The sequence below is a fragment of the Cavia porcellus genome, unplaced genomic scaffold, assembly GCF_034190915.1.
Source record: "Cavia porcellus strain 051 isolate PalLab524CR breed Dunkin Hartley unplaced genomic scaffold, mCavPor4.1 scaffold_2, whole genome shotgun sequence".
In the NCBI taxonomy this organism is placed as follows: Eukaryota; Metazoa; Chordata; class Mammalia; order Rodentia; family Caviidae; genus Cavia; species Cavia porcellus.
This window is the reverse complement of record NW_026947485.1, coordinates 19,996,515-20,023,692: the sequence shown is the minus strand read 5'-3', so window position 1 is coordinate 20,023,692 and position 27,178 is coordinate 19,996,515. Positions and strand designations below refer to the sequence as shown.

The following is a 27,178-nucleotide window of genomic DNA, read 5'->3' as shown; positions in this document are numbered from 1 at the left end:
ATTGACTTCACTTGCAGAAAACTAAGATCTGTCTTCTGATTACAACACTGTGTTTGTAGTTTTTGCTCCACTTCTTTGTTCCTCAAGCATATTTAGTTTCAAACCATTAGTGTACTCTAATTTGTGTATATAAACAGATGTTCTATAACCATAAATCAAAATGTTGACATATATTTATATATCAGCCAGGCAATGTATAAATATTACTTCAGAGAGGTTGGCTAAACCATGATGTAGTTGGTTATGCTTTCAACATAAATACAAATCTCAGTTTGGTTTTGTTACAACTTCATATCTGAAATACTTAGGTAAAATGGAACTAGACGCTTTTGTGAATAATTAGTAAGTGGTTCAACTGAGGATTCTTATGGTATAAAAACTATATTTTAACTATAATTGCAGAGATTATGACTTTGGAAGTTGTTAGGAGAAAGAATTTGTTTTCCTTATTAAATATTTGAAAAGTATTCTATTTTATGTCAGAGAAAATTATCAGGCTGCATGGATAAAAACAGTGATTTATGTTAACAAACTCTTAACAGTTTCTTTGTACTTTGAAGTTTGTGTTCTCAAAACTTTCCAGAAGACTCACACTGCTGGTACTAGAGGACTATTATTCTAGTTACACCCCAGAGCAGCAACATTGTGGTTAACAGAGGACTTGGAAGTAGAATTCCTAGCCCTGCTTCATCAGTCAGAATCTGCATTTTGAGAAAAACTCTGGGTAGTTACTTTGCACATTGAATTCCAAAAGCATTCCTGTTGCCCGCCCCCCAACCTTTTGTAGGTCTTTTCTTTTGAAAGCCACCTTATTGCATTCAAACTTTAAAGTGTTACTCTGCTGTGCCAGCTCCAAATGCTTATTGCTCACCTCAAGTAGCCCCCTGACTTCATAAATTGTACTAAATACTGATAACTGAGATCCTCTGGACTTACAAAAAAGAAAACTTCTGGATTAAGCAAAAAGTAAGTTTCAAAATATAATATAGACACAAGGCTATCCCAGTTATATGTTCACCCCTTTTACCTTTCCATAGTGTATTAATCATGTTTATCCAGGGGAAGAGAATGGATAGGGTGGGTGTAGACATACAGAGATTCACTGTGAGAGCTTGGCTCACAGGATTATGGAGGCTAAGTACGTGAGAGATCTACTATCTCGAGCCCTAAAAAGTTGGGGATTGGTGCTTGTACAATGCCAGAGACTTGAGAAACAGCAGGACCAGTAAGTAGTCTTTTAAACTCAACTTGGGACGTAGAGTGGGAGAAAATGAATTTCCTAATTCCAGAAGAGGAGGAAATTGCCTTTCCTCTTTTTTTTGTGGTTAGGTCTTCAGTGGATTAGAAGATGCCCATCCATCTTCTCTGCTCAGTTCACTCAAGCAAAGGCTAATTTTCTCAGAAACACTCGCACGCACACACTCACAGACACACCCAGCAGTGCTGCACCAGCTCTCTAGGTTTTCCTTAACCAAGTGAAATTGGCACACACATTTAACCATCACACCTAGTAAATGTTCAAGTGTTTTTCTAAACAGTACTATTATTATATAATACTTATTAGGCACTTACTTTAAGTGATGCATTGTTTGAAGCATTTTGTATATATTGTCTCTATCTTCTTCAAGAACTCAGTGATGTGAGTAGTGTTACTGTTACTATATTATAGTATATTTAAAGATTGTAAAGCAAACATTACCTTGAGAAGGACAGAAAGTAAATTCTAAATACAAGCATTTGCCTTTGGCACTTTCCCCTCTTCCATTATTGTCTTGGTTACTTTTCTGTCATTGCTCAGACAAAATACTTGATATACAGAATGAAAGAAGGAAAGGTTTATTTAGTTTACAGTTTGTGGAGGTCTCAGTCCATACTCAGCTGGCTGCAAATCAGGTTGGAATGGCTAACAGGCAACCATTCATAGCATCCACAAGTGACAAGAACAAAAAATGGGAAAGCACACCTCCTTTTCTCCCTTATATTGTATGCTGGCTACCTGCCCCTGCTGGGTACAGCACTGACAGTGCCAATCTCAGCAACAGATGATGAAACAATCACAAATGCTAGATTCAGCTGCCTTCAAAAGGCCCACACCCTATGACTGCATGAGTTCTTGGGAGACATCTAGACACAAACCATAATTTTTCATCCCTGATGCCCCAAAGACACATGCACATTCTTTATGTAAAAGGCATTTACTCTATCTCCAACTTGGACTTTGCTGAAAAGAACAAGTCTCAAGTCTCCTCCAAGAGCTAAGACAAACTCTTTTTCAAATGAAAACAAAGTTAAGCACTTTCAACATTCAATGGTACAAGGTAAACATCACCATTCCAAAGGGTACAAACATTCAATGGTACAAGGTAAACATCACCATTCCAAAGGGGGGATACAAAGGAATGGAACCAAAAGGAGCCCAAAATCCAGCAGGGCAAACATTAAGTCCTGGAATTCCACATGGAGCATCTCAAACAATCTGGTTATGAGCATTTAAAGACTTGAGTGACCCCACCCCCATGGCACTTCCAGTGGTTGTAGCTCCCATGGCCTCTCTCTTGGGCTTGCTTTGCTCCCTCTTTGCAGGTTTCCTTGGGCAATCAATTTTCCTGGCTTTTTCAAACTTCTGGATTTTCCATTGCACTTTTGCCTTCATGCCCACAGCTTCACATACTGCCCTTTCAGGGGCACGTTGCCTTGCCTCCCAGGTCTTCTGAAATCAAGGTGGAAGCCTTTTTCACCTCGGAACTCTTGCATTCTGTATGCTCCTAAAATCTGTTGATGCTGCTGAGTTCTCTGCCAGTTGGAGCAATAGCCAAGCTTTCCTCTCTGTTGACTGCAGAGGTTGAGTACCTGGATCATTGAGCACTCTGAACCTGATTGTGAGGATCAAGTTCTCTGTGTTGCCACCATTCAGGAATCTGGCACAGCTGCTACCATTTTGGAACCTTATGTGGCCTCTGCCATCATTCTGGACCTTGTGTGGCTGCTGCCACCATTCTTGAACATGGTGCTCTGTGACTTTTTCCGCAAAGCAAAGTCTTTCACTTCTGCAGTTTTGAGACTTCAAAGAATGGAGACATGCTGCTTCCTGTCATGTTCCCAGGCCATTTTTCTATTCTTTTGTTCTTTCTCAGCAATTGTGATCTCAGCTCTATCTCTATAGTCCATAGCTTTATTAGTGCTTCCTTTCTGGTCAGAATCACAATATTTTAAATCATCCTTTTGGGATCTTTGCTCTTGATACACAACATAAATCTGGCTAAAACTCTCAAATAGCCATGCCATTGCCTCTCCATTCAATTGCCTTGAAATTTCTTTTGCTGGATTAATTAATACATTACCCTCAAGTCCCAGACAGTCTCTGGACAGGAGCAAAATGCAGACAAGCTTTGTGCCAAGCCATAACACACATCATCTTGAGTTCAACATCCAATAAGTTTCTCCCAGCAAAGGATCTTTACCAGCTGGATTTCTATCAGCCTTCTGGTCTTCTAAGCTCTGACCAGAATCTCCCATACAAAATAGCATAAGCTGTTCTAGGGCTATTCTTTCAGGTGACATCTTTGAGCCTTTCTGAACTCTTCCCATAAGCCATTCCCAAGTCTCTTGAACCACACAGTCAGGTACAGTCACAGCCACACCCTACACCTGGTACCAAATTTCGTCTTGGTTACTTTTCTCTTATTGCTGAGACAAAATACTTGACACTTAAAAAATACTTGACATTAAAATGAAGGAAGGAAAGGTTTATTTAGCTTACAGTTTGTGGAGGTCTCAGTCCATACTCAGCTGGCAGCAAGGCACAGTGGAATGGCTAAGGGGGCAACCATTCATGGTACCTGCAAGTGACAAGGGCTAAAAAAGGGAAAAGCATGCCTCCTTCCCTCTCTGATACTGCATGCTGGCTGTCCCCCATCCTGGGTGGGTGCAGCACTCACACAATCAATCTCAGCACTAGACAATGAACCAATCACAAACACTAGCTTTAGCTGCCTTTGAAAGGCCAAACCCCATAACTTCATGAGACTTTGCCGGGGCATCTAGACACAAACCATAACAATTATGTATCAGTTATACTTTTTTTTTTTCCTGCTTTAAGTAGAGATTTTCAGATTCTTTTACTTGGAAGCTGTGAGTTACATGTGTTTAGGCACTTGGAAACTTTGTACTTTTGGAAACTAAACCATACCATATATCACAGAATGAAACTTATGATGTATAAGTGTTTAAAACTCATTGTGATAATAAATACTGTGGACCTGGTAGACAGTTTAAGTTCAGGAGTGATTTTCCAAGTTATATATGAAAACAGTTATTTTTGTTTTAAGAATATTTTTTTTCAGCATTGCCCAGTGTAGGATGACCACATTTCAGATTACAATTCAGTGAAGGTGGGAATACTGTCTATATTGTTGTTTCTATTGTATCTTCTAATATTGAGTTGCATTGAATTGTGTGACATGCTAACAGATGCAGCTAGTTATTATTTTCTCTAAAGCAGTGGTGGTGAACCTATGTGACATACATGCCACAGCACGGTGTTTATTATTATTGAAAGCTCTGAAAGGTTTGCCATCACTGCTCTAAAGGTGTAAATTGTAGAAATGTATGATCTTACTTACCCATCTTCCTGTTTGCTGTACTTGCTTCAAGCAAATGTATATGGGGATCTCACAAGTGTATTCCTATATCACATATCTTCTTTTTCTTTCTTCTTAAATGTTGAATGTGGAAATGTTCCTGTGTTGAGCTTTGCGATTACCTGGGTCCATATGCTTTATATGTGGTACTTCATTTATTCTTTACAATAATGATGTAAAGATGAAATCATTGCTCCCATATTTTTGTTGGGAAAACTGAGACTCAGTTTAGGTATTTTTCTCTGGATTATACAACAAGACCCACAATTTAATCTCAGGTCTCCACTGGCCTTCATTCTGATGCTATTTTGGAACATGAATGTTTTGTATCTCTGAATCGTGTATTTGTCACCCATGGTTGTCAGTATTGGCTTCAGTGAGCACTCTGGTCATTCATTCTGCCCAGCTCTGATTCCTTGGGTTGGGAACCATGCCTTCAGCTGGCATTTAAGCCTGGAGGTCTGAACCACTCACTGCTTTTTCTAAGCATAGCATGTAGTGTTTTAGACAGTGATTGTTGCTGGCATTGTAGGTGTATGGAAAATAGAAACTAGTGAAATAACAGATTTCTAGACATTCCCAGAGAGACATAAAAATTCAGTACCAGAATAATAGTTTTTAAATTATGAGTTGCATGCTCTTTATTTATTTGTTATTTATTTGTGATATACTTGGCAGTTTAATGCTGATTATATAGACATAACAGGTTTTTCTTTTTCTATGTTTGAACTTTTTTCATGCTGTTATATGAGTATTAGTGTTCCATAATTTGTCAGTCTGAACTGCATTTACTCTTGGTTATGACTTACTGATGTTCAACAAATGTACTGACATATGATGTTCATGTTTATTTGTTTTTCAGAATGTAAATCATTGCTAGGACAGATATCTCTTGTCTTAAAGAGCATTTTGTACTTTCTGGTTTACTCAGTAGTATAATAGCATATGTGTATTTTGATTCATCTTAATTTATGTTCACATCAACAATGAAATTTAAATCTTAAGGAGAGCAATTTCATTTTATTGGTATTTGACTTAGGTTTCCTAATTTTAGGCAACCTTCTTTATCTAAATTGTTAAATATGGTAAGTGTGGTGATGAAGTAGAATTTTAGTTGATTGACTTTGCGATCCACCCCTGGATGGAGTATACTTCTAGGTGGATCTGGATGGATATAGAGGTGTGGTCTCTATATGAGACCACACACACACACAGAAAATGGCCTCTATGCCTCGTTCTTGCTCCTGTCTGTCTGACTCTCTTTCCTCATTTTCCATGAACTAAGTAGCTTTGCTCCGCCACACCTTCTGCCCTAACATTGCATTCTTGGCTCCTGATAATCATGGACTAAAACCATAATCAAATTAAACCTACCCTCCTTTACTTTTTGAGCACTGGGTGTGTCTGGTGTAAAAAAGTTGCTAAATATAGTAAGTCTTCAAATCTGTTTTTGATCTTATCTTGATAATTTTTTAAAACCTGTATTTATTTTAGCATCAATGTTTGCATGGACTTCCACTTACAGAGATGTAAAAAAATGTGGAAAAAGTGATACTCTTATATTTGCTTTTCACAGAATTTCTGATAATATGTAGTTAATCACAAGTTTCATATTATAACTATGTAGAAGTTTCAAAATTCTTTTTTTCCCTAAGTTGGAGAGTAGGCTTTGGTCACTGTTTGTGTTTAACTCTTTTAAGTATCTCTGAAAATTAAAACAAACTTTTCCAGAGTAGTGTGATTAATTGGTGCAACAAGGCATTGGGCGACTGATAAGTTTACAAACATCCATTTAACAAAGAGGCATTGTATTTTTGTCTTACAAACTGGTTGAGCCCACCCAAGCCTTCTGTACATGCTCAGGCGAACCCAAGCTATATTAAAGTGGTAACAGATGCCAGAAGTAATATTATCGAGATTTGCATAAGCCGTACAAACAATCCCAACCCACACTTGATTTAATATTCTGACCATATCCTGGCAAAAGGGTCAGTATTCTAAGACAGATCTTCTAAGACAAAAACCCCTTATGGATTTTAGAAATAAAAGATTGTGTTTCTTTTCTGCCACCATTCTTTAGCAACCTTCTAATATATTCAATTGTGTGGCTAAACAGTGTTGAAAAACAATTTCACTTTATTCTCTCCTGGCCATAACTGTACAAACTCAAGTAAATTTATGTTATAAAAACTGTCTGTAGTGCCTCTTTTCATATGGTGGTTTGTATAAAAATGGAAAAATAAAAGTTAAAATTGAAAATCATTTGTTTTAACTGGCTCTAGTTAAAATTAGTTAATAATAATGTTCATATAAAATGTATGTCTTTTCCCTTTTTTATGTAATGCTTTCCATTTGTTAAACATTTGCCTTATTTTAAAGGAAAAATAATTCAATTTGATTTCTTTAAAGTAGAACATCTTCTATTGGGTCAGAAATTTACAATTCATTCAGAAAAAACACTTTTGAACATCAATGATAAAGGGGATTTTATATGGTATTTAGGAGGAGTCAAGGTACATATATATATAAAACCTCATTTTTTATATAGTCATAGAACTTGTGCTAGTGGGAAAGCAGTGGGGTTCTTTTGCATTAGTGCCTCGAAAGTAGCTGAATATAGTTTTAAATTGGCTGTCACTGAAAGGGATAAAATAAAATCACATGTGAATAAATATAGTTCAGTATTAATGAGATTTAAGAGGACTTACTTGGCTTTCCTAAGCATATAAAGAATTTAGTGCTATAATCTCATAGTGAGCCTTAAACATTTTCACTTTAGGATGGTGATTTTAAGTGCAAAGTCATTCTGAAACTTTTGAATCAAGTTAAAAAGGTGAACACTATTAAGTGAGGTTTTCTTCATCTGTAACTGAATAACATTCTGTGTGCTATGTCCTCACCAGGCTTTTCTTTTCAAATACTATGTGATATTACCATTTATGTTATTAATTATGTGTTTTTGGAAAATGCAAAGTGACAGGTAAGATTTACTTACAAATGTTGTTTTTGATGTTTCTGTTGCTTTTGACTGATCCTTAATTTTCCACATTTTCTCATTAGTACTCAAACTTCTTTGTACATAATAGGTTTTGTTCCTTGCTCTCTTGAAAATAGCCGTGCGACTATATCTTATGTAAGTATGTAAGAACGTGTGCGTCAAGCTTTAGTGAGAACCGGAAGGCTGAAAAATGACTCAAAAGGATTTTGGTTTCCTTGGAATTTATTATTAAAAATGATGTAAATTGGAAAGCTAAATGTTCAGCTCAAGAGGAGAGAAAGTAAAGTTCACTTGTTTGTTATAATTTTCTTAATTTGTCATCAGTGAAATGGTGATTCGAGCATGAACAAGTAAATCAGGCATTTTCACCATTTCAGAGATCACAATGTGATTTATTTAACTAATTAATTAACTAATTAAATAAATCTTGACAGCAGACATAAGACAGCCCCTTGTACTTCATTCTGACCTAGGTGCTTAAAAAACACTGCTGTGGTATTAATGTTTAAAGCAGTAGTACAATACATTCGTAGATACTCTGATGAGTGCATAACCTTAGAAAATTACATTTCTTTCAAAATTGTTTTTCCCAACTGAGAAAGTGTATACAAGAAAGGCAAGAAAAGTCTGATCATTCTTGGAAAATAAGAACATGTACAGGAGATAAAATGTTAAATACCTGCTCATTTAATTATACAGTAGGAAATTTTGTTCTGTATTCTGTGAGTCTCTTAAAAATGTGGTTAGGATCTGAGAATATAAAACATCCTTAAAAAGACTCTGCTTTCATGTGATTGCCCTTTATTTGAAACATGAACAGTTAACAACGCAGCTAACTGCTTGGAAGACCACTTTGACCTCTTGATGTGAGTGCCTACAGTTTTCCGAGAAGTTTCTATTTACTGACCCTGATGTAACCTTGTCTTACAGTCTTGGCTCGTTGGCTGCTTTCTCCTTACTGTCTGTCTGCCTTCTCCTTCCTACACGAATGGCTTGCTCCATTAAGTTGTTCAGAGAAATTTTAAGCCTCTTCTTTTACTTGAAACTGAGACAAAGGCATCAAGGCTGAGTAGTGCTGATTCTTTCTAATATCACATTAAAATCTTTGAGAAGCAGAAGGTAGACCCTGAGATTGTCTTTCAGGTCAGTGAGTTATACGAGCACATGCAACGTCTGCTACACCTGGGCTCCTTTTGCACTTCCTGTGCGTGGTAGCCGTAGGAGGCGGAGTTAGGACTGCTGCCCTGTACTTTCCCCTACACAGTGTTCCATTGCTGCTTGTGCAGTTGGTGTTTGAGTACTGCATGATTAAGTCATGAAAAACACTGCTAAAAATCATGTAATTCTAAAAGTTTACAACCTTGTGTGACTGCATGGAGCCTGGGACCCAATGGGTTGAACACACCTTGATTAGAGTTTGAAGTATCTCTTCAGAACTGACTCCTTCCAGATTCGATACCGTTCTTGTTTACTTAGGTACACAAAAACTGATTTCAGAGGTCAGTACGGTGGACAGAGAAGCCTGGTGGAAGAATAGCAAGGTGTTAGATGATTTCAAGAAAATTGAAGACTGATTTGTAGAGTTTTTGCCTGTTTCTTATTATGCTTTATCTGAAGGAGAATTAAAAAGTGTTACTAATTTTGTCCTCTTTTGTAAACATTCAGATTTATATGCTATAACTCATATAGCTTATGAAGGAATTTAGTTATAATAACACTGGATTTTGAGCATTTGTGAAACATTATATATAACCTCATATTGCTATACCATGCATCCTAACAAAAAGTGTTGAAATTTTACGTTGTAAAGAACATTGCATCAGGGATGGAAAAACCTGAAGAAATTCTATGTACTTAGAACTTGATTGAAACTTTAGAGAATTTTAAAGCAGTCTGCCAGATGGAGCTGTGATATAGTTCAAACTATGGCATTCAAGACATCAAACTAGAGGTTCTTTGATGTACCTTGCAGGGGGGTTGGTTAGAATCAGGACAATGTTTCTCCCTCTCTGGCACCATCATCTTCTTGAAGAGCAAGGGAATAAGCAGAAGGAGGAGCATCTTCTGTCTGAGTCCTAAGATCTGCTATTAGTTTCAGCTAATGGAATATAGTAATTGTTGAATTGAAAGGTCCTGAACAAAAGAACAACTAACCTCCAAGAAGTTGTCTCCTCCAGTTTACATCTGCCTGTGTTTCAGTGACTGTGATTTGTTTTCGTATTTGAATGTATTTAGATTCATTGTTAAAACTTGTAGTTCTATACCCCTAAGCATGTGTTTTAGAGTAGTCTTAGGGAATATTCTCATCTCAAAACTGATTAATATAACTACACAAGTGGGAATGTTTTGAAATTCAAGTGCCTGCCTACCTTTTATTGTTTTGGCACAAGATGGCTAACATTCTGTTAGATAAACAGTTGTGTACTAAATGGTTGTGTTGTGTGATTAGAGAGACATGTAATAGGTTCTTTGATTCTATCATGTTCTATTTACCTAAAGTACAATTGATTATAAGAACTATTTTATATACTAATAAGAAAGACATTTGAACTGTAAGGTTTATTTTTATTTAGAAACTGTTTTATATTAAGTAAACTATGTTTAGACAGATTTGCATCTCACTTGTTTAAGAAGATTTGAATAGGGCCTTATTTTTACATAAGACGGACCAACAGACTTACTGCCTTCATCAAATGAAGTTGGAAGACCTGGAAAGAATACATGGACTAGCCATTTGACTGAGGTAAATGGTAATGAAAAAGAACTAGATTTGGCAGTGAAGTTTAGCATTTTAATTCTCTGGACCTGGAGCAGCCCCCAAGCAAGAAATGGGTCTCAGACTAGACAGAGCTTCAGATGATGCCCGTTAAATCTTATTAGAGTGGCAGAAAGGTATCCTGCTTTTGAGAAATTCCACCCTCTCCTTTTCCTCTTTCTCATACTCTGATACTGTATTACATGCATAATCCTAGTAGTAGCACTAACAGTGGGAGCTCACTGGAACTGAAAATCCTGAGAGAAGAGAACATTTTGCTTTGATCTGAGTTGGTACGGTCAGCCGGTGGGGTGAGTGCCGTTACTATTCCTTCCTCTCCTCTTGCTGTTTAGTTCTGGACACAGGTGTAATCACTGGAAATGTGGGGCAAGTACTGTAAACCTAGCACTTTTTGCTATGAGTATTGAAAAAGGATGTCTAAGGAAAAGGAGAGATTGTGGTAGATCAGCATGAAAGTTCATAAATTTCTGTATGAATTTCTAGCATACTCTTGAGCTAGTGGATTTAATCCTGAACTTTAAGAACTAAACTATTGGATGGACCAGGTCTCAGATTGTGTACTGAAAGGTTGATTCAGATGGTATCATGAAACTTTGCAAAAAAGGAATTGTGGTTGGAAATGTGACAGACAATGGTTAAAATTGAGGGCTGAGAGAAACTGGGTTGAAATATTGCTAAAGCAATACCAAATGGAATAAGACCCAGAGTTTCACAGCAGAATATGATCTAACAGGTGCCTTGACGTAAAGAACGTAATCTTAAAATTAGGAAAATCTGAACAGATGTCAGAAAAGAAAATCAACAGATATTCTTGCCAAAATGGCAAATATAAGTTATCATCTGAAAAGTATATTAAAGCATGGGTTATAAAAGTACTACCGCAATTCTTGTGAAATGAAAAATGGAAGACTCTCGAATAGAAAACATGAGGCACTAAATGATAATTTTGGACTGAGAAAATTGTCCACATCAAGAAAAGTTCTTGTTGGATGGGCTGAATAATAGAATGGAGATGACAAAAGAGGTAGTGAAGTGAAACTGATCCCTCAGAATTTCTGTGTGAACAACAGAATAAAGACAGATTATGGGTTATAAATAAGCAATGACTGGCACTTGTGGGGGGACACTAACAAGCATTTCCATCCTAGAAGTATAGGAAAAAGATTGAAATGTAAGAAAAAGCTTGAATTCTGTAAAAGGTCCCAAATTGGACAGAACACACAAACCTACCAATGTAAGATGCTTAATAAACTCCAATATGATATTCCAAAAGAAATCCCAGTGAGATGCTTATTAATTAAACTACTGGAAACTGATGTCACACTAAAAAAAACCTGAAAGTACCTAAAGAAAAATGGTATATTATGCAGAGAGCACTGTAGATTTCTCAGCAGAAACTATGGAGGCTAGAATAAAGCTGAGGAAGATTTTCAGAGGGCTGTTGACATGCTACTAACCTGGTATTCTATATCCAGATATTATTCTGAAATAAATGAAATAGTTTCTTGGATGAAAGGAAATTAAGAATTCAGTACCAGCAGATGTACCCTAAGAGAATATCTAAAGGAGGCTCTTCACAAAGAAGGAAATAAGAAGTATTAAGAGTTTGCAAAAATATCAGAACTGACAGATGCCTGACTGACTAGATTCATAAAATTCTCTTTAATTTTTAAATGTGTTTGATAGTGAAAAAACACCACTTACGTTTTCTAAGGGAGATTTCATGTGGGAGCCAGAAGTATCATTGTAGATATCCACATAGAGAGGATGGGGTTAAGGGACTTATCCCATGGGTAAATGTCTGCTTTCCAGTTGAAGCAGAGAAATATTTAATGTCGATATTAGAAAGTTAATTATGCATATCACAATTTCTAGAGAAAATGCTAAAATGAATTGAAAGGAAAAACAACTGTACAGAGATTGTTACAGACACAGAGATTTAATAATACTAAAACAAGCCAAAAGATGCCAGGCATAGTGACTGATGCCTATAATCTCAGCCCTTGAGAGCTGAGACTGGCGAATCACTGCGAGTTTGATGCCAAGCTGTACTACACAGTGAGACCTTGTTTCATAAAACAAAAGGAAAAAAACCAAAAGGAGGTAAAAGAGAAGCAGATGAAAACAAAAATGATCTATATTCAGACAGAGAAATTACCATACGTTACCTTGATATGCTGTTGCAGGAGCATATCAATTAACAGGAAAGTATTTTTGTAATATTATACTATGACCTCTATATACTCTCTATAAGACCTCATTATTATTATACAGGTTTGTTAAAGACTGGTGAGGAGAAGGAAAACATACACATACACTGTTCAAAAGAAAATAGTGGTGGTTACATTGTCAGTCAAGGAGAGTGGCACATGAAAGCTTGCCTATGATGAAGAGGGGTATCCCATCACACAATCCACAGTCTTGGTCCATGTTCTGTTGTAATAGAACATTACAGAGTGAGTAATGGTGAAGAACAGAATTTCATCTCTCATAATTCTGGAAGCTGAGAAGGTCCAGGTGGTAGTATGTGATGTGGGCCTCTTAGTGTGTCCTCTCATGGAAGAATGTCGAAAGACAAGAAAATAATCATTGAGTTCTTGTGTGGTAGGACAGCAAATGATACATTTTTCTTTTTAATTTTTACAAAGCCTAATTGTCTGATTTTTAAAATGTCTTTGCCTTTGGTGATATATCCAAAAAGTCACTGCTAACTCCAGTGTCATGAATCCTTTGCTTTATATACTCTTAAGAGTTTTGGAGTCGTAGGTCTTCTATTCATTTAGAAGTTTCAGACAACAGCATTATGTTATGGTTCAGTATTATTGTTTTGCAGGACCATTTATTAAAAAGACTTCTTTCTCTATTGAATAGTTTTGGTTCCTTTGTAAACAATAAATTGACCATTTATGTGTGGGTTTATTATTGGGCTTTCCATTTTATGTTGTTGGTCTTTGTGTATGTGTTTATGGCCATGCCACTCAGTTTTGATTATTATAATTCTGTAGTGACTTTTGAAAGCAGAGTACAAATACAGGTTTTATTCTTCTTTCACTTGGGCTATTCAGGAATCCTCTAAAGTTTTGTATGATTGTAGAATGACTTTTTCTTTTTCTGGAAAAATAAAAACAAAAAACAAACAAATCATTATGGGAAATTTGAGCATGTGAAGCTTTAGGGAAACATCTAAATACAAGCCATAATAAGAGTCTGGAAGTGAAGTGTGTGGTAGAGTTCTTCTGATCTGTGATTTCATATGACTGTAAGATCTGGATAGTCTGTGGATAGGTTTTAGGTAGTATCAACAGTGTTAAATTTCTCAGTCTGTGACCAGTGATTTATTTTTATTACCTCCTTGATTATTTCAACAATGTTTTTATGATTTATGTTGTGTAAGTCTTTTACCTCCCTGGTTAATTTTGTTCCCAAGTTTTTGTTCACTTTGATACTATTGTAAATAGAATTATTTCCTCATTGCCTTTTTAGATTGCTCATTGTTAATATATAAAAATGAAAATAATTTTTATTTGTTGTGTTTGTATCCTACTGTTTTGCTGAATTCATTTACTTGGAGAGTTTTATTTATTTGATGGAAAAAAGATACAACAGAATTTCATAACAAAATTTTAGTTAATAGATTACATATTGTCATCTTCAAAGTAATTTAGACTACAAAATACGGGCATAAAAAATTCTCCAAATGACATTTCCATAAACCTTTCAATAAAATAAGATGCATTAATAGTATAATTAACTTGCATTATTCTGAGAGCTTTAAATTGAATCATCAAGATGTTTTATGAACAGAATCATTTCATTTGTGAATGAAAGAATTTTTATTTCTCTCTTTACTATTTAATTTTTTTGTGTTATCTGGCAACAACTTCCAGCAGTATAATGCATAGATATGGATAAAGAAGATATCCTTGTCTTATTCCTGATCTTAGAGGAAAAGCCTTCATCTGTGGAGTATCTCTTAAATAATCTTTGGAATATTTTGGAACCAGAAATACTTGAGACTTTTTAATCTATTTGGAAATGTTTTTGTATAGTTTGGATATCTAAAATCTGAAATTTTAAATGCTCCAAAATCCCAAACTGACAGTTTGTATTTTTATATTTTGTATCTCAAAGTTTTAGGTTAGGGATGTTCAACCTGCACTAGCAAACTGAATTCAGTAGCTACAAACAGGATTATGTACCATGATCAACTGGGATTTATCCTGGGATGCAAGTGTGATTGGATATAAAAAACTCAACTTCTATAATATACTGCATTTGTTGGATAAAAAATGCTTATTACATAATCATATTGATACAGAAAAACCACTTTATGAAACTGCTTTTCTAAACAGTACAATTTCATGATAAAGTCAATGAATAGAAGGAAATTGTCATTGTAATAAAATCTGTGTATAAGGAAAGTACATTGAACACTATATACAAATGGTTTTCATTTACAGAAAGCTGGTAACATATTTTTACTTAGTTATATTGAATTGACTAGAATTTAAACTTTTTAAATTAGTTGGAGCTTTGACCCTTGAAGCTATATATAAATAAAAATACCATCTCACTGGTTATTTCATGTTCTCATTAGTTTTTATATTGAGTTAAACTTTGTAAAGTTTCCCAGCTGTTTTACTAGTATGGTACAGATATTTATGTACCTTTGTGATATATCCAAGCCATTCTTTTATTGCTTGATTATAAAAAGATATTTTTGGAATAAGTAAAAATAGTATAGATAAAAGAGCGAGAGCACATTCAGATAATATTTTTAAACTAGCATAGTATTAAATCAGAAACAGAAAACTAAGTGAAATTTATAGTTTTATAGCACTTTGCATGGCTGCTTAACCATTTAGCTTGAAGAATAGAACTTGCCACCCAAAGGAAAAAACTTGCCTACACATTCATCCAATTAGGACCTATGCCCTATTCAAAAGTATCAGCTATCTAGATCTTACAGTCATATGAAATCACAGGTCAGAAGAACTCCACCATACACTTGCATTTCTAGATTCTTATTATGGCTTGTATTTAGATGTTCTCCCAAAGCTTCATATGCTCATAGGTGTAGCTTTTTAGAGCTTTCTATATCTAGGGTGTGTGATACTGGGATTCAGGGCATGTGGTTTTGCATTAATTCACTGATTCATTGGAACTAGCATAGTTCTGGGAGTGGCTGGATGGATTTACTGAAAACAGAATTGCCACCCTGGGTGTTGGTGACATCACCCAAAAAGCTTGCAGTTTGGATGGGATAAAAGGAAGGCTTCCTTGTTGCTGTTATTTGTTGCTTTGCTGCCTCTTTGCCATGGACAGTTTCTTCTCTGTGATGTCCCTCTGCCAGGAACTTTCCCTGGAGCCATTCAGCTATGGACTGAAATCTCTACAAACTGTGCACTGAAGTAAACTTTTCCTCCTTTAACTTTGGGTGTTAAGTATTTTGTCTCAGCAACAAGAAAATTGAGACAACACTATAGCTTATTCATGATTTTAAAAAAAAACCATAAAAACAAATTACATGTAAAGGAACCAATGTTCAGATGGGTGGCATAGAATTTAATGAAAATAATAATATAGAACTTTCTGGATATTCTGAAAGAAATAGATAAAACTGTAATACTGTTGAACCTCCCCATGTTGTGTCATAGTGAAATATGAAGAGTTCTGAACTAGAAGAGCTTAAAGAAATAAGTGCAGAGTTGTTTAGAGAAGTAAACCTGTCAGAATAACTACAAACTTCTCTGTGAAAATCTTAGAGGCCAGGTGAGCATGAAATGATATATTACAAGACCTGAAAAAAAGTTGTCCCTCTCATAGTATCTAGTATAGCTGTCCTTCAGAAATGACAGAGAAATACAGATGTTCGAGTATAATTGTAAAGAAATTAATGACCTTTATGCCAGTGTTGCAGAAGATTCTTAAAGGAATCTTACCTAAGAACAAGAAGAATAGATAAGTTATTGACAATTAGGAAAGAATCAAACATTAGAAAAATGATCAAATGGCAGAAGCTAATACATTCCTGTATATGATAATTTTGAATACAAATGGTCTTATTCCATGTAAGTATATGAAAGCAAGCAATAGTAGCTGTGCCTATATACAAGACACACTTTTAAGACAAAATTAGAAGTGAAGAGACCAGAACACATTAATACAAGAAAAATAAATTAAGAAGATATAATTGTAAATATATGCATTGAAAATTGGTGTATCTAATATTGTAAAACAGATAATACTCAATATAAAGTGACATGTAAATCCTAGTACAGTAAAAGTGGGAGAGTCCAGTACGCCACTCTTCCCAAAAGACCAGGCAGCCAAATAAAGAAAAAAATCAACAGAAAACTCAAGAGTTAAACTGTACTTCAGACCAAATGGATACCTGCCGAATATTCCATCCAACAACTACAGAATACACAGTCACTTCATCAGCTCAAGAGATGATCTCCATAAAAGATTACACTTTATACCAGAGACTAAAGGAACAATACACAGGATCAGTGCAGCACATAACTGGTTCTTGAAAAAACTAGAAATTGCTAAACCTACAACCAAACTAACAAAATGAAAAAGGAATTAAAAAACCAAATCAATACAATTAGAGACAAAACATGGTGTGTTATCACAAATATCACTGAAATCTAGAATATCATGAGTGACTTTTTAAAAACCTATATTTAGTAATTTGAAAAATAGAGAAGAAATGGATAAATTTCTAGGCACAATGACCTGTAGACATTTATTCAAGTGCATATTAAAACTTGAGCTGATCAATAAGAAATAATGAGAGCAAAACAACAAAATGTCTCCGGACAAATGGGTTTACTGTAAACATCCTCATAATGTTACGTGAAAAAGAAAAGAAATGAATAGTGACAAACTCATGCTACAAGGCCAGCTTTGCACTGCCACCAACACTGGACAAGGACACAGCAACAATTCCAAAACTATAGACCAATATCCTGGATAAACACAGATGCAGAAATCTTTAATAAAATAGTTGCAAATAGGAATGCATTAAAAAGATCATTCATCTGATCAAGTTGCTTTCATTCCAAGGATACAGGACTATTTCAACATATGCAAGTCAATAAGTGTGACATAATACATTAATTGAATCAAAGATAAAAATTACATAATCATCTCAGTTGACACAGAAAAAGCCTTTGACAAAATCCAACATCCCTTCATGATAAAAGACCTGAAGAAACTAGATATTGATGGATCATCCCTCAACAAACTAAAGGCTGTATGTAACAGAGTCACAGCTAACATCATTCTGCATAAGAAAAAACTTAAAACACTTCTTCAAAATCAGGAAAAAGGCAGTGCATATGCACTCACAGCCCCTCTGTTCAATAAAGAACAACATTTTCGTTAGAGCAATTAGGAAAGAGGAAAAAATAGAAGGAAGAAAAATAAAGGAAAAATTCAAATTATCTTATTTGTAGTTGGTGAGATACTAACAAAGCCATGTGAATCCCACCAAAAACTTTTAAATATATTAAATTTAGAGCTGTCAGGGAGGCTTCTGGCTGGTAACCAACTTGGCTCAGGAGGCAGTGGCCAGCCCCGAGCCTCCCAAACACTCCACCAGCCATCTGGGAGCCAATACAGGCTGGGAAAAGCAGCAAGTGAACTTGCTTGCTCCACACAAGTGAACTCAGTGGCCACCATCAGATACCCATAGCCAGCACTGGCCAGGAGAACCAAACAGTCTTACTTCAGAGAAATTGAAGCCAATGCAGGAAGTGTCTGGGACCCCACTACCCACTTGACCAGAAGAACCAAGAAATGTGTCAAGATGAGGAAGCAAAAGGCAGTTTCTGGCCTCTAACCCAAGCAGAGCAAGTCCAGGAGTTATAAACATGGAAGAAATGGGAAGTTGCATACCTGAAGTTCCTGAAGTGATGGCAACAGAAATAAACAACTTCATGAAGCTATAAAAGAAATTGGAACAGAAATACTGTCTTGATTAAAAGAAGAAATGAAAAACATAAAAGAATTTTTAATCACCTCTACAGAAGACATAAATAAAAAAACTAGAGGAGCATAGGAAAATGAGGGAAACTGGGAGTGAACAATATAAGAGAGATGTAGAATGCATGAAACAGACTCAAAGAGATATCCAGGAAATCAAAAACTCCATTGAAAGTTGGCAAAACCACTTGGAAAAAACTGAAGATAAATAAACCTTCAGACCTTGAAGACAGGGGTGCAACTTGTGATTGTAAAAAGGAAGATCTCTTAAAAATAACAAGCAACCAGGAAGTAACAATTCAAGGGCTGCAGGACAATGCAAAGAAACACAACTTAAGAATAATAGGTGTGAGTGAAAAAGCAGAGATCAACACAAATGACATTAAAAGTGTATTTACAGAAGTAATAGCAGAAAACTTCCCAAGCATAGGAAAAGGATGTGACATTCAGATAAGTGAGGTATACAGAACTCCAGCTAGCCATAACCAAAATAAATCTACACCCACACATATAATAATAAAGACCCCAGACATTCAATACAAGAATAGAATATTAAAAGCTGTTAGAGAATAGAAACAGATCACCTACAGAGGAAAGCCCATCAGAAACACAACAGACGTCTCAACACAAACCGTAAGTCGGAAATAGGCTGGAGTATAAAGTATTGCAAGTCCTGAAAGAAAACAACTTCCAACCCAGATGGATGTACCCTGCAAAACCTTCTTTCAAAATTAATGGAGAAACAACATACTTTCATAAAGAACAACTGAAGAAATTCATGACCATCAAGCCAACCCTACAAAGAATACTGAAGGACATTCTAGAGAGAGATAAAAATGACCACAGTTTCAGGAACAGTGGCAGAGGGATCACCAACTGGGCAGATAGTTGAATGGAGGATAAAAATAGGGAACCAGTGGCAGGAAAATAGCATGGCAGAGACACGCCAGTGCATGTTGACCATAATGGTTTTGTAGATGGCCTCAATTCACCAATAAAAAGAAACAGGCAGAGTAGATAGGAGACTATACCCATCAATATGCTTTATACATGAAACATTTAACCGGAAAGAAAATGCATAGACTGTAAGTCAAAGCAGAGAGAACAATGCTCTATGTGACAGGGAATCTGAAAAAAGTAAGGATAGCTTGCCCAGCGACTGCAGAATGAATAAGAAAGATACGGCATTTTTATACAGTTGAAAGCTACTCAGCTGTAAAGAAAGTGAACCTCAACATTCTTGTAGGTAAGTGGATACAACTGCTTGTGGATGAAAATGGGTCAGAGTCACATGGGTGAACATTGTGTTGTCTCCCTCGTATAAAAAACTAAAGGAGTTAGTGGGATCCAAAATGCACAATAAACATTGCGAAAGTGAAAGGGGAGAAAATGTCTAAAAAGGAATGGCAGTGGCCATTGTTAAACATTGAAAACACATTATTATGTTTTGAAACCCAGTATTGTTTTCATTGTTCTGTTTAGTTTGGTTTTATTCTGTTTTGTTTTGATTTTATTATATTTGATGGCATAGACAAGAAGATATATTATGGTAACTATTATTGATTTCCTATTATCTTGTTTTGAAATTCTGTACCACATTTATTATTTTGTTTTGATTGACTATTCTGTTTATTTCATTTGGTTTTATTCTCTTCAAAATAAAAAATAAAGATACTAAATTCAGCAAAATAACAGAATAAACATAAATATTGAAATAATTAATAGTTTTTCTGTGTACCAATGAAGAACTAACTAGCTAACAAAGAAATCAGGGAAACAGTTTCATTCAGAGTAGCCTCAAAATATAAAAAATACCTAGGGATAAAGCTAACTAGGAGGTAAAAGACTTCTACACTTAAATTAAAAAACACAAAAATTAAAACTGAAGAAGATAGTAGAATATGGAAAAATCTGTCCTGTTAATCTATCAACACAATATTGTTAAAATGGCCATTTTACAAAAAATGACCTACAGATTCAGCGCAACCTCATCAAAATTCTAATGACATCCTTCACAGAACTACAGAAAAAGTCCTGAGATTCATTTGGAAATAAAAAAAGATCTAGAATAGCCAAAACAGTCCTAAGGACAGAGAGCAAGGCTGAATGCATCATAAAACTTGTTATCAAATTATACTATAAAGCTGTAACCTCTATGAAAATAGACACAAATCAGTGGAATACAGGACACAAATAATTCCATGTAACTACAGTCATTTATTTCTTGACTAGGGACCAAAAAGTACACAGTAGAGAAAAGAACTAGCCTCTTTAATAAATAGTGCTGGATACTCACATGTAGAAGATTGAAACTAGATTTGTATTGCACATTCTTTCTGAAAATCATCGCAAAGTGGATTAAAGACCTAGATATAAGACTGGAAACATTGGAACTACTGGAAGAATCCATAGGAAGTAATACCTGAAGTCACGGCATAGGCAAAGACTTCTTGGTTAGGGCTGTAATAGCACAAGAAGTGATAAGAATCAAGAAATGGGATTATATCCCATTAATAAGATCTCGCACTATACGGGAAACAGTCATCAATTTGAAGGAATGGTTTACAATATGGGAGAAAATATTTGCTAGCTCCTTTTCCAACAGAGGCATATATAGAATATATGAAATCCAAAAACCAATCAACAACAAAAAAATCAAATAGCCTAACCAATAAATAATCTAAAGAACTGAGTCAACACTCTTCAAAAAAAAAGTATAAATGGCCAAAAAGTATATGAAAAAATATTTAACTTCTTTAGATGTTAGGGAAATGCAAATCAGAATTACATTAAAATTGCATTTATCACAGTCAGAATGGCTATAAATACCGAAAACATTAAGTGGAAGTGAGGATGCAGAAAAAAGGAACCCTGACTTGCTGATTGGAATGTAAATTAGTGCAGCATTTGTGGAAATCACTATGGAGACGCCTCAAAAAACTATGGAAATACCATTTGTTTTACCTTTACTGCTCCTTGGTATATACCTGATGGTATTAAAGCCAGCATGTGACAGGGACACCTTCATATCCATGTTATGGTGGGACAATCTACTCCAGCATGGTATTGAACCTGCCTAGGGGCCCAGCAGCAGAAAAATGGATAAAGAAATTTTGGTATGTTACACAACAATGGATTATTGTTCAGCTGTAAAGAACAACAAATTTGTCATTTGTAGAAAATGCGTAGAAATAGAGATCGTCATGTTAAGTGATATAAGCCAGACAGAAAGACAGTCTTGGATTTTTTCCTTAATATGTGGAATCTACAGAAAATGACATTAAAATGGAGAAGAGACTAGATAAATAGAAAGGAACAAAGGGGACATATTATGGTGACTAGTGGTGGATCGGACATGCTACATATGTGACTGAAACTCAGTATTTTATAAAATTAATAAGCATTAATGAAGCTATATTTAAAATAAATAATCATTTAATCTAGTTTTCCTAACTTTTATTTTTCTTACAGTTTTTATTTTGTTAAACCAGCCCATCTGGCCAGTACGTACTCTTGTCTAAATCTTGAGTACATAGACATTAACTGTGCTGTTCTATATTTCTTTGCCATTTTTAAAGTAATTGCTTAATCCTGGACTTGATCAGATTTAAATTCTTTTTTTTTAGCAAGACTAGAGATGGTATGCGTTTTATCAGATGGCACCCTAAAGGTGATAGCCACTGATAGTTAATGCTTGTCTTTTTTTAATTGGAGGGAGATGCAAATAGTATTTTAATATAACCATTAGTTTCATGTCATAATGTTTTTATTAGTGTTTCTCATAATCTCTTTAGTGTACAGTAATACAGTTCATATTGAAAAGTATAAATATTTCATTATTTTTCTTTGAATTTTCAAATGAATGAACAGAAGAAAAGATGCAAGAATTGCACAAATAATTTTTTCTATCCTTATTTTAGTTCTGTAGAATACCTGTGTATCTGTATTCATTTCTTTGAATATGAATCCTTCTCAACTACTCACAACTCTAAAATTTGGCAAATTACTTCATTTTCCTGAAATCCAGTTTCCAGAATTTGTTCATAGACTCATTGCTCCTGTAGGGTCATCTCAGGGTTTATGTCCTTATATAACTCCTGAAATACAGAGTGTTTTTTTCAGATAGTTTTCTTCATTAGTACATGTTTGCAACACACGTAATGTTTACATTCTTTGTGAGAAGTTGTTACATGTACACAATATATCTTAATTCTCTTCCATCCCTTTATGAGAAATATGTGACAGTAATAGAGGAATCTTTTATTTTAACTATTTTCCTCATCTTTGTTTGGAAAGAGTCATTGTTACTTGATCAGTGATGATATAGAACACATTTCATAGAGTTACTCATGCAAGAAGCAGCTCGGGTCAAGTGTTAATCAGACAACATGTTCACTCCTATTTGAAATTAAGCTTTGTTTACTTTATACCTAACATACTATAGAATGGTTCCTTTCTTAGTCACTATAAATCCCCTTCAGAATTGCTTACTGTAGAGAGGGACTGTGCTTTTTTTAGGAGAATGCTTTCCAGAGATAAATATTGTTGTGTCATATAATTTCTCTTTTTATATCCAGCCATCTCAACCATAGTAGATTTGAAGAGACCTGAACTATTTGCGCTTGTTTTAGGAAGAGTCCAAACAGGAATTTAGTTGTGTTGACTTGAAAATCTGGAGGAATGCCTGGCATTTTTGCATAGGAGATAAACTTTTAGCTTAGAGAGTGAATCTGTCTGAAATGTGAGACTCCTTCAGATTCTGGGAGACTCTTTGTATAGAGGGAAACACTGAAGTGCCCAGCCAAATGGTTGTCACTTTAAATCATTTCCTGTCAAATTTGAAGTAAGATCTCTTATTTCTGAAATAAGATATCTTATTTCTGTTGGTTGTGTGACTACTGGATACCCACCCACATCATATTTAATGCATAAGTTTATTGCCTTGTATAGTAAATGATTCAAGGACATAATACAGGTCACTCCACTTGGTCTGAAGCCGGGACCTCTCTGGTCTTGGCCAAGGATTTTGAAAAACACTCGAGCCTAACTTTCAGCACAATTGGAGTTTATATTGAACTTTTTTCTTTTAATTTCAGAGAGGATTTCACAAGAAATTTGCATAATTGTGGATAGAGAAGACAAGGAACATGTAGCTCATCTTCTTGAAGCTGTACTAAAAAATGAATTAAATGTAAGTATTCAGACTAAGTTTGATAAGCTTTACTTCAGTGCCCCAAAGCTGTATAGATAAAGGTAACTTCCTTGAAAGAACAAGTAAGGAAATCATTCAGTCTTATTGCTGACTTGATGATCTTTTGGTCTGCTAACACTTAGGACTTGAAATAAACTCCAGCCACTTTTTGATACCTCTGGAGGCTTTCTCCGATGCTCATGTGGGACTTTCCTTGGAAAATTCTGTTTGATGCTTTGGTACTAAGCAAAGGCCCAGACTTTTCTTGAGAGCCTCATTGACCAAATGCTAGGGGCTTAGCAAATTTTGTTGATTATATAAAACAAGAGTAAGATTACGAAGATGAATGAGGATAAAGAAAGACAGATGGTGGAAAAAGATGAGATAATCGGGATATTAAGTGTATGAACCTCATTTTTTAAATTAGTTAACTCCTTATTTAAGCTCCTAATATTAGGAGTAGGGAACAGAAGAAGCAGTAAGTGTGAGGGTGTCCATAGAAACAGTTTACAGCTTTTGCCACTAAAACTTCCATCACTTTTACAACTTTTCGGTTTTGAAGTATTTTAGTTGCTTACCCAATTTTAATAAACTTTAATTTCCCCATTTTGATTAAAATAGTAAACATATCAAGGATTTTTGATCAACATATAGTGACTTTTTAATGTCCATGATGCACGTTTCTAGTCAAAAGCAGAAGAAAACTCCTTTTAGTTAGCCTTTCCGTTTATGATAACACAGTTGGAAAGAACCGCCTCTGATGTCAGTCGGAATATCTGTACCTGGATGTCACTTGTGTTGCTTAACTTCTCGATCTGTAAATTAAATACACTTAAAAACATTCGTGAGGTGTGATCAAAACATGACTAAGAATGTAAGTTTAAAAAATATGGTACAGCAAAAACCTCACCGCCTGCTCAAGACTCATCTTTGCTTCGAACACACTTCGCTGATCATTCTTGCTACTCTCACAGGCAGTGCTGACTGTCGTCTTTCGTGAGGGTCTTTGGGAGGTGGGAACCAAAATGCAGTGAGTGCTGCTCCCCAGTGCCATCCCACAGCAGAGAGGCTCCTTTGGGCATTACGGTGTAGACTCATCCACCTTCCTCACCTGCTCTGGCATCGGCCACTTCTGGCTCTTCTCCGAAGTCAAAATGACCATTAAAGGTCAATGTTTTGAATCATTTTAAGACATTGAGGCAGCTGTGCCTTGAAAAAGGTACCCTCGAAAGAGAACTTTCAAAACTGCTTTGGAAAGTGGCACAAAAGAAGGGATAAGTATTTTTTTTTAAGAGTGGAATGCATTTATTGAGAGAAAAAAAGCTTCTGTCTTCATAGACAGAAGGGGTCCTGAGTGAATCAAAACAAACCAGTGTAAGAGATACAGGACTTCAAAACATTACGAAATCAACAATGGTTACCACAATGCCTCTTGATGTCTTTAAAATAGCTGCAGATAACTTCGGACATAGTAAAAATCAAACAGAACAGAATAGGATAGTAACAATAAAAACAAAACAATGAATGCAGTAAAGGATTTCAAAACAAGCCATAGTAAATTCAAAGTTGCTACCATATTTCTTGCTATCTTTGAAATAGATACTCTTGCCATCAGATTTGGCATAATCAAACAAAACAAAAGAAAATAAAACCTAACCTAAAAACAATGGAAATGATATAGCACCTCAAAATAGGACCATAGGGAATCAATAATGACTGTAACCCTCAGAAGGAGATTCCCCCAGATGCCACACGGCATACCACTGTCCTGTGAACCCAGGATTAGACCACTGACCCTAGACCTGCAATGTCAGTGAAACACCAAAGCACCACAGGCATCCAATTACATTTCACCTTAATAGCTATGATCACAGCCTGTGTTTCTCTTGATAAGCTGGTTGTTTATGGTGGTGATGGGAGCTGGTACTTCTTGTTTGCCAGTCTGCATGATGGAAAGACCTGGGGTCTATCTTCCAGTCCAGCGGTAGCCCGCACATTGCGCTGGTTCCCAGACTGGGCTTGCTTCCTGGTATGGCCTTCTCTCTATACCCAGTAGGCGAATGACCACACCTCACACTATATAAAGGTGGTAGGGGTGGATCAAAGTACTTATTCTGTGTTGTATAAATATATATTTAATACTCACCATAAACCTAAATACTGATAATTCTGCAAATCTTTTTTTTTTTTTTTTTTTTTTTGATATTGGGAATTGAACTCAGGACCTTGTAATTCCAGAAAGGTATTGTGCTACTGAGCTGTATATCCCTGTCCCAATCCTGCAAATCATTTTAGCTGTCTAAAACTAATCCTTCAGCAGATTTTCCAAGAAGGGCTCACAGCAGTCTTTCCAGTTCCGTGTAAATAAAATTATTCCCCAGGTCAAAATCTTCAAGGTGATTTTGATTAGATTAAAAACAAAAAGCACAAAATACCTGGGTTAAAAATTTTCCTTAAGGATGATTAATTCCTGTAATAAGTAAATTATATCCATTTTCCTGTTCATAATTACTATAATAAGATAAATATTTTTTGTTTTTGTTTCTAAGTTATTCTAGTCCTACTTGAAATTTCATTTAGCTTATTAAATGATGATTCCATTTTCATCTTTATTTTGAGTAATTCTCTTTGGTATACCATACATCACCTATGGGAACATCATTATGTTCTTTGGTTTGTCGATTTTTGTTTTTTTTAGACAGAGTCTCACTACATAATTCTGGTTGGCCTTAAACTCACTGTGTAGTCTATACTAGCCTCCAACTCACAAGCAATTCTCCTGCCTCAGCCTCATGAGTGCTGGGATTATAGGCATGCACTATCATACCCCGCCTGTTTATTTCTCACATTAAAATTTTATGAGACTTGTTTGAGATTCTGTGCTGGAACACCTTTCAAAGAAAGACAGTATCTCCTTTTCAGAGGAAGGACTGGGTGAAAATAATTTTTGTAGCATCATAGTATAATATTTCTCATTTATTTTCACAAAAAGCTGAAAGATAAGGTCAGGCTCTTTGAGATTTTTGCCCTCCTTCTGTGCCTGGACTTTTTTTTTTCTCTCTAGCCTACCTCTCATTGCTGATGTAGATCCTTTAGGGTGGTGCTTTCTTCCACAAAGGTACTGCCATGTATAGTTTTGAGCGTCCCTTGAGTCCAGCATCCAGGTATCCCTAGCCAGATGACAACCTTCATGGTTCTGTTTGTATTCATCTGTGCATTGGCATCCATAGTGGCCTCTCCTTGTTTCTGTTACTTCCAGACTTGCCTGCTAAACTAACCAGAATGCATCTCATGGTGAGTGTGGCAGTTCTGTGTTGATTTTCTTCTTTCTGCAATACTGTGGGTCTGTAGGTGCTGGAAATTTATTTCTACCCACTGACACTGGTAGATACTGCAGATAGATACTGATAGATATTGCAGATTTCTGATTTTGTTATCCTTCTTACATTCTGTTTTGATGCAAAGATCTGCAGAAACTTGAAGCAACATCTTTGTAGAATCTTTTCCCCTTTCGTTCTTATGTAATCTAGCTCTTTCAGCCATTTCTAACTTTATTTATTTATTTATTTATTTTTAAATAT

The 27,178-nt window shown here is 35.5% G+C and overlaps 1 protein-coding gene across 2 annotated transcripts in view; it reads left to right on the top strand.

Annotated features, from left to right (window-relative positions):
* Window positions 1-27,178, top strand: part of Crppa (CDP-L-ribitol pyrophosphorylase A) — a 270,573-nt gene that overhangs the window by 82,611 nt on the left and 160,784 nt on the right. For both annotated transcript variants that reach the window (XM_063239034.1, XM_023565081.2), the window contains exon 6: window positions 23,503-23,597. In XM_063239034.1, coding sequence (XP_063095104.1) covers window positions 23,503-23,597 — 95 coding nt within the window. The remainder of the gene's footprint in view (window positions 1-23,502; window positions 23,598-27,178) is intronic.